Below are 8,165 nucleotides of genomic sequence, written 5' to 3'. Positions count from 1 at the left end.
AAACCAAATTCTCTAACCACACAAGCAAATTTTTCAAGTAATATTTTCACCAGTATGCTTCACCTTAATCAACCTCAGACCAATAATATTTTTTGTAACTCCTAATCAGCACTCACATAATGAGCAACAACACTAATGTAGTCCTTTTTAGCATTACTAGACTAAATGTCTGATGTCAAAGCAACTGATGAAGCATCAGACAACACAGAATTCTTAAGTATATTACGACATTCAGTAAATAGCTTACTAAGATCTCTAGTGGTGGTCTAGTCTAGAAACCATAGTAAACCTAGGGTTATGAGCACGAACAACGTACTCCTCCTATGCATCTGTCTCACCAATACTCAACTGGACAAATCAAGCCTAGCAATCAAGCAACATAATTCAGATCTAGCAACATCAGGTTTATAGTCCCAAGTTATGCACAGAACCATCAGGATTGTAAGTAAGCCTAGACTGAACCCTAGCATCTTGATCAGTTTTCTGCATACAAGATTTCTAGTGCCTCTTCAAGTTGCTAGTGCCAGCATTAGATCTAGCAGATAAAGTATGCTTACACATTTACAGGTAGCTTTAGTACAAATTTTCCTACCATTCACAGTCTCATAGATCTCATCAAAATCAACCCACACAGCAGATTTATGCTTACCAGTACCAACACTAGAAGAGCTACCAGCAATAGATGGAGCTGAGTCATTGGAGCAGGCCGGGGTCCCAGTCGTCGTCGCCCCTTCACCACCGTCGTCGTCTAGATCAATCGGAGCAGCAGAGCCGCTACCGACATCGACACCGAACAACGCAGTAGCGTCATCTTGGGTGTTGTTGTCATCCTCAGAGGGCAGGCCTCCCGCGATCATGTCGTCGTTGCCGGTAAGCGACCAGACAATATCGTCATCAGCAGCCGCCATGGTGGATGGCTCTCCAACACCGCTCCTCAACGGTGCGTGGGGCTGCCTTGGTCGCTCTATGCCACAGCTAGAGGATGACGCATCGGCTACCGACCTACGCAAAGAGATGGAGGATGAAAAGATCACATCAGAATACATCAATGGAAGAAGATAGTAGAGGAGGGTTAGGGTTTTACCTGCGCAACCGGAGCCCGATGCCGGAGAAGACGACGGCCACCCAAAGAACATGACACACCGGTTAGCAAGGACGATAAGCGACGGAGGAGGGACAGACGGGGACAATGAACTCACATAATCACCGAGATCTAGAGGGGAGATAGGGAGACGGAGAAGGGAGAGGCAGAGAGGGAGGGGATCAGGGGAGGTCGCCGGTGGCAGGCGGTTCGAGGTCACCGGAGTCGGGGTCGGCGAGGTTGGATGACAGCAGACAAGATGGCGAGGCGTCGACCGTCGAGCTGTTGAGGCGAGAGCTGGGCGAGAGGCGAGAGCGACGAGGCGATGGGGGAGAAAATGATTTAGGGTTAGGGTTGAGGAGGGAGAGCGCCGCGGCCGTCGCTTATATACGTGGGGGTGAGGTGTTGTGGGGCTGGGCCGGCTGGCCGCTTTGCCGCTGGAGGGAGGTCTCGGGCCGCTGCTGGGCCGATCCCTATAAACCGTGCCGTGTCGTGCCAACCCGTGGGCCTGAGTAGCGGCCCAGGCACGGCATGCTGCCTCGTGCCAGGCTAGCCCGAGCCCAATGACCCTTGTTCCGTGCCGTGCTTGGGCCGGGCCAAAATTGCGGGCCTCGTGCTAGGCCGCCGTGCGTCGGGCTGTATGGCCATTTATAATACCGTTACAAATAAATAGCTTAGTGTTCTGCTGTGTACCGGGGCAGAGAGATCAACATGCACGCGTACGCATACGTTCACGTACCCTGCACTGAGCGCTGACACGTACTCGTGTGAAACACGAAGCACGTGGCGCCACTTCGGCTCCCCGTGCGCGCTGCTGCACTGCCAGCCCCGCGAAAATTTTGGGCGCGAAACCGTCCGGTGCGGGAATCGCGCCGAACGCGCGGACCCTAAGAGCGCCCCTCATACACCACCACACTCCCATCATCCTATACCTGCCCTCCCCCGTAACTGCGACCACAAAATTCACCGAGTTCTAGATAAAAGAGAAACGACCATGTTTCGACGCTTCTCACAAGTCACAAGGAAGAAAAAATCGGAAGCAGACGAGAGCTACCACATCGTTTTCCTTAGCTCTTGTTTCGGGCAGGCAGGAGGCCACGCCAGCGGCTGGTGCAACCTGTGCGACTCGAGCCGGGCACGCCAACGCCAGGCCGAAATGCTTCGGTTCGCTTGCCGAAACCGCAGCGATTCCCCGTCGGCGCACGGCCGCCAATCGCCAAGGCGTGGCCGCAACCGCAACCACGCGCGCGGCACGCGGGCGATTTGCCCGTCCCCTTTCGGCCCACGTCACTGAACCGCCCCACCCAAAACGAGCTAGGGGGCGTCGCGTTTCACCTTTCACGGCGGCGGAGCCCACATGGATCCGCCGCGGCCACGGCATCGCGGGGTCGCCGGCTCCACCGGGCGCATCCGCATCTCATTCTCATCCGCGCGCGAGCCGTGTCAAAATCTCGTGGCCGTGCTCGCGCGGGGGTCGCTCGCCCGGCTCGATCGGATGCGGTTCGTCAGATATTTTTGTTCGCTTGCCTGGACCAGAATTGCAGCGGTTTTTGTGCGATCATGCTCGTGTTGCCCTTCTGCCGCCGGCAAAATTTATGAGACGCTGGTTCTGGAGTTGTTCTTCTGGTGTCGAGTTTTTGTCGGTAGATTGCAGCTCGCATCGGGCAGGAGCAGTTCTCCGCCATCAAAAAATCAACTCGAAAATGTCCCGACGTGCGATGCAATGGCTTGTCCAGCAGGATGTTGCGATCGCCTTACCAATGGCGCATTAATGTGCCCAACACGCATTTGCATCCTTCATGACCTGCTTGACCCGGTTTAAGTAAAGCATTTTCGTCCCCTTGATGCTTGTATACAATTTGCAGCATCCTACGATATGCTGCATCGTAGTGTTTGGTTGGTTCAACTTTAACGTAAACATAAATAAAATTAGTTCATTTGCATTACCCGTTGGTAAGGTCTGCAGCTTTAAATCGTTTGCGTTTGCGTTACTATCGGTAGAACCAAAAAGCTCCTAAGATCAAGCTTGCTAATAAAAAAGCGACTATCGGGCCGTTTAGATCACTCAACTTACACGTAGCTATAATCATTTGCGCACCTATTAGTTGCAATTAGCTGGTTGAAAATAGCTAATGTGTTAGTATTGCTAGTTGGGCCGTTGATTTTTTTATTACAGGAATACTATATAACACACATGTGTTTTAGCGAAAAAAAATACATAGATTTTTTCTCCCTCGCTCTCTCTCTTTTCAACTGTCTTCTCGGCCTCTAGCACCGTCTACCTTTGTCTGCACGTTTCTTGCTACTGGCTGCTGCATGCGTGCATGTGTGTGTGCGTGAGCGTGGGGAGGAAAGGTGATGTGTAAGAAAAGCCAGCAGAAGGACCGCCCGTCCTATACGCGTATACGCGTGTGGCTAGAAGATCCGAAGTCCGATTTGTTCTTTTGTTCAAAATTATTTCTTGTGATTTGTTGATCTGTGATCCTGTGATTTGTAATCTTCTGGAGGTAGAAAAATGTTGGAAGCTGTTGGATCTTAATTCTATGGTGTAGAAAAATTCATGTGTTGAAACTACATAAAACACATGGTAAGTTGATCTTCTTAATCAGTTACGACTTTCATTAACAAATTTTTACTATTAGTTTTAGCTGATTCAAACATGATTTAATTCTCAGTGAAACGGCTCCAACATCACCACCAGCGTGACTTTATCGTGAGGGATTAATGGCGGAACATCGAAAACCATACGGTAGCGATGACTCAGTCCTCGGTCCACTTGGAAATCGATTGGAACCAACAAAGTTTGAAATTTTCCTTCATCTCGCCTTATTTTTCTTGTTCTGTTGCTCTCCAAGAATTTATTGATTTTCGTTTCTCATGTTTTTTTCTCAAATAGTTGACGAAGCAACCTTATGAGAGGGACTCCATACTATAGTATCACCTATCACGTGGCTGTGAAGACTTCTGGAACCATGATTAGCTAATAAGCAGTCTGTTCGTTTCGTTGTAAATGATCGTGAATTATTTACTGCTGACTGATTTGCAGCATGTTCGGTTGGTTGGTTCGTATCGTTGCTGATTCGTTTATGTGAGAGAGAAGTACTGCTGGCTGGTTCATTGGAACAGTGTCCATGTGAGGGGGCTGGCTAGCCCAGCCAGTCAGCCAGCCCCAGCCGATCACGCTGTTGGTGTGAGAGAAAAATATTGTTCCATCTTATAATCTACGATTATATCCGAGCAGGCGAAAAGTCAGAAGAAACTCATCAATTGTAGAGTTGCCCGTAGCAGGAGTGCAAGACCGGCCTACAATTGGCGATATAATTGAGGAGGTACGGTTCAAACTTGTCCTTTTTGAGGTCCAAATCAATGGTACCCACAACCTCATCCATCACTCATCGGCTCCTGGATCAAGAAAGTTCAAAACTCAAATTTGTTTCGACTACACGAATTCACAGTTTCATACACCAGCATTCCGTATGAAAGCAACATCGACTTTATCAAACTTCTGCCCAAGATAAACGCGAGAACATAGGTTATATGTACTGCAATAAAAACTTCTGAAAATATATTTTTTTGTTCTCTTTATTTATTATTAATTCCCCTCCTAAATGCAAAGGGAGCGCAAATGTAAAACGTGGTCCCTAAACCTTAGTTTTAGAGTGCTATAAATAAATTAGACAGTTCAAAATGTCGCCACACTTACAAATCACGCTTCCACGGCAACAATAAAAAAATCAAGATGGATATAGAGCCCTAGATATAAGTTTGCCCAAGTTTGTCATAACTCAAAAACTTTTTAATTTTTGCTGTTAACGTATAAAAGTTTTGTTATAGATTGACCACACATGAATGAAATTAATCGATTTATTATGAAAAAACTTAAATAAATATTACTCCAGTATATTTTTATACACATAGCTAGGGCAAAGTTGGAAAATTTTAACTTAAACAAAATCTCGATGACCTTACAATTATAGTCGAAGGAAAAAATATTCAATAGAACATCCTTGCTTGCTACCGATTTATTTAGGATTATTTCAATAGCCCTAAAGATGTGAAATAGAGGGCAAAATCCCGGAACATCCTTGCTTGCGTTCGACTGGCTGGCTGGGCTGGGGCTGGCTGGCCGGCGCACTCACATAAACTCTGTTCACATGAACAGTGTTGTCAGACAGAATCATATTTTTCTCCCACAACAATCAACAGAAACAATATTTTGCTTATTTTTCAGTCCTGCCGAACAACGTCCTTTGTGCAATCCAAAAGGCAAATTCCAATTCCAAAGAACAAAGGGCACCACCATTGGCAAGTCAATCCAGCCCACGACACTCCCAATACACGAGACCAGGTGCACACGTGGCAGACCAGGACTGGCTGCGACTTGGCATTCGCGCGTGCTACCTCGCGTGGGATGACGCCATGGACCATGGACGAGAGCAACAGGCCTGCTTCCAAATTGCATTTAATTATTTTTTCATTCACGGAGCATTATTAATCGAATCGTTTTGTGCTAATCCACCGAGGAGAAGCAATCGCATCGCAGAGAACAGCGAGGAAGAGATGCCCGCTTGGCTTCGCGTGCACGGCCTCAAGCCTGGCACTATATAATGGCCTGGCCGAGAGACCTTTCTTCCCCAGAGAGACGCCTCAACCCCACCCACCCCACCCGCACAAGAACACCACGCCACATCCCACCATCCAGCTCCACGGTGAGGTTTGAGCGATCCGAGCAAAAAATCCTCCGCGACGCAGCAACGCAACGCAGGTTTGTTCTCTGAACTCTCTGATTCTTTTAGCAGCAGGGACGCACAACACAAGAAAGGTCCGGTTCAAGAAGCTCTTCTTTTGGGTTTATTAGAATCCTCAAAAGAAGCGTGTTCTTGGGTTAGGATTTTTTCTCACCTTCATCACACCTCTCCTAGGAGGAACAGAGATCCAGAGAACCTTTTTTCTCTTCTGGATTCTTGCCGCCTTTTGTTTGGCCTTCGAAAGGGTTGTTTTGCAATACCCTCTTTTTCTTTGCACAAACCCACCTCGTTTCTCTACTTTTATTGAGGAACAAGGCTGATTTCGAAACTTTTTCCATCTTTGATTTTCCATAAAAGAAAGCTCCTTTTAATTCTTCCCGTTTTAAGTTCTCCCCAGCCTCTTCTTCTACCTCTCCATCCAAGCTTTCTCCATCTAGTAGTCCTAATGGCCGCAGCCATCGACATGTACAAGTACTACAACGCACACCAGATCGCCTCCTCCTCCCCCTCGGATGAGGAGCTGGCGAAAGCACTCGAGCCTTTTATAACGAGTGCTTCCTCCTCCCCTTACCATCGCTACTCGTCCTCTCCATCCATGTCCCAAGATTCTTACATGCCTACACCCTCCTACACCAACTTCGCCACCTCGCCTCTTCCCACCCCCGCCGCCACCTCCTCCTCGCCTTTCTCGCAGCTTCCGCCACTCTACTCGTCACCCTACGCGGCGCCGGGCATGGCTGGGCCGATGGGCCTGAGCCAGCTCGGCCCGGCCCAGATCCAGCAGATCCAGGCCCAGTTCATGTTCCAGCAGCAGCAGAGGGGCCTGCACGCGGCGTTCCTGGGCCCGCGGGCGCAGCCGATGAAGCAGTCCGGGTCGCCGCCGCTGGCGCCGGCGCAGTCGAAGCTGTACCGCGGCGTGCGCCAGCGCCACTGGGGCAAGTGGGTGGCGGAGATCCGCCTCCCCAAGAACCGCACGCGGCTGTGGCTCGGCACCTTCGACACCGCCGAGGACGCGGCGCTCGCCTACGACAAGGCCGCCTTCCGCCTCCGCGGCGACATGGCGCGCCTCAACTTCCCGGCCCTCCGCCGCGATGGCGCGCACCTCGCCGGCCCGCTCCACGCCTCCGTGGACGCCAAGCTCACCGCCATTTGCCAGTCCCTGGCGGGGTCCAAGAACGGCTCCTCCGGCGACGAGTCGGCCGCGTCCCCGCCGGACTCCCCCAAGTGCTCGGCGTCGACGGAGGGGGAGGGGGAGGAGTCGGGCTCCGCCGGCTCCCCTCCTTCCCCGACGCTGGCGCCGCCCGTGCCGGAGATGGCGAAGCTGGACTTCACCGAGGCGCCGTGGGACGAGACGGAGACCTTCCACCTGCGCAAGTACCCGTCCTGGGAGATCGACTGGGATTCCATCCTCTCATGAACGATCAACTACAACTGCTATAGTAGTAGTAGCAGCAAGATTCAGTCAGTGTCAGCTCAATGATAGCTGTGTAATTTTCGATTTGGGGTTTGCAGCTGTGGTGGCTCGATGGCATTTTAGAAATCGGCCATGGCGGCTGCGAGGAGCAATTGAGTAACTAGCTAGTACCTCTCGTCCAGTGTTGTGATGCAGCTAGTAAGTACGGGCTAATCTCCTGGTTGAGCTGCCGGTTGTTTTTTCTCACGGCACGGCCAGTCGAGAAAGTCAGTGTAATCCCGTGTTATTAAGTGTTATGGTCTATCTGTTGCAGCTTAATTAAGTCTTCGAGCTTATCTATCTAGTATTCATCTTGAACGTGTTGTGATGACGTGTGTCTTTCTTTTCTAGTCGTCTGTCTTATAAGCTATACTTTTTCGATTAACTAAGAGTATTTTTCTATCCCAACAACTTAGCCAGGGCTGTGGCTTTCTATCTAGTATTCATCTTGAACGTCGCATGTATGGTGTGCGCACTTGTGATCTAAGCTGTTGAGCTGTGGCTTTTGGCTCCTGATTTTGTTTTCTGCTGTAGTGCTGTAGCTGTAAAGCCGAGATCTTGCTCGCAGTTGCCTGTTGGAAACAAGCCAAAGAATTTGATGTCAGCCGTACTTTTTCAGAGAAGTATTTTTCGGCTTATTTTTTCAGCGGGTGCAAGCCAACATGGAAGGTTAGCCTCTTGCTTTCACGGGACTTCAACGTGCGGATCGGAGTGTAAGCCCTTGTTTAGTTGGAGGCCAAAATTCAAAAAATCGCTACAGTACCTGTCACATCGAATGTTTGCGGCCCGTGCATGGAGCATTAAATGTAGACGAAAAGAAAAACTAATTGCACAGTTTGGTGGGAAATTGCGAGACGAACGTTTTAAGCCTAATTAGTCAATG

General features: G+C 49.8%; 1 protein-coding gene across 1 annotated transcript; it reads left to right on the top strand.

The window, feature by feature from the left end:
* The first annotated feature begins 5,724 nt into the window (after positions 1 to 5,724).
* On the top strand, positions 5,725 to 7,586 carry LOC136478077 (ethylene-responsive transcription factor ERF060-like). The gene has a single exon (XM_066476403.1). It carries the CDS (start codon positions 6,275 to 6,277, stop codon positions 7,244 to 7,246), a length of 972 nt encoding a protein of 323 aa, XP_066332500.1. The 5' UTR covers positions 5,725 to 6,274; the 3' UTR covers positions 7,247 to 7,586.
* The last annotated feature ends 579 nt before the right edge of the window (positions 7,587 to 8,165 follow it).

Source organism: Miscanthus floridulus, chromosome 8 (assembly GCF_019320115.1).
Source record: "Miscanthus floridulus cultivar M001 chromosome 8, ASM1932011v1, whole genome shotgun sequence".
Lineage (NCBI taxonomy): Eukaryota > Viridiplantae > Streptophyta > Magnoliopsida > Poales > Poaceae > Miscanthus > Miscanthus floridulus.
Note: the sequence above shows the minus strand (reverse complement) of the source record. Positions and strands in the feature narration are given on the sequence as shown.

What these genes read in the sequence shown, in the direction of transcription:
- LOC136478077 (XM_066476403.1), top strand. Translation starts at nt 6,275, where the DNA reads ATGGCCGCAGCCATCGACATGTACAAGTACTACAACGCACACCAGATC.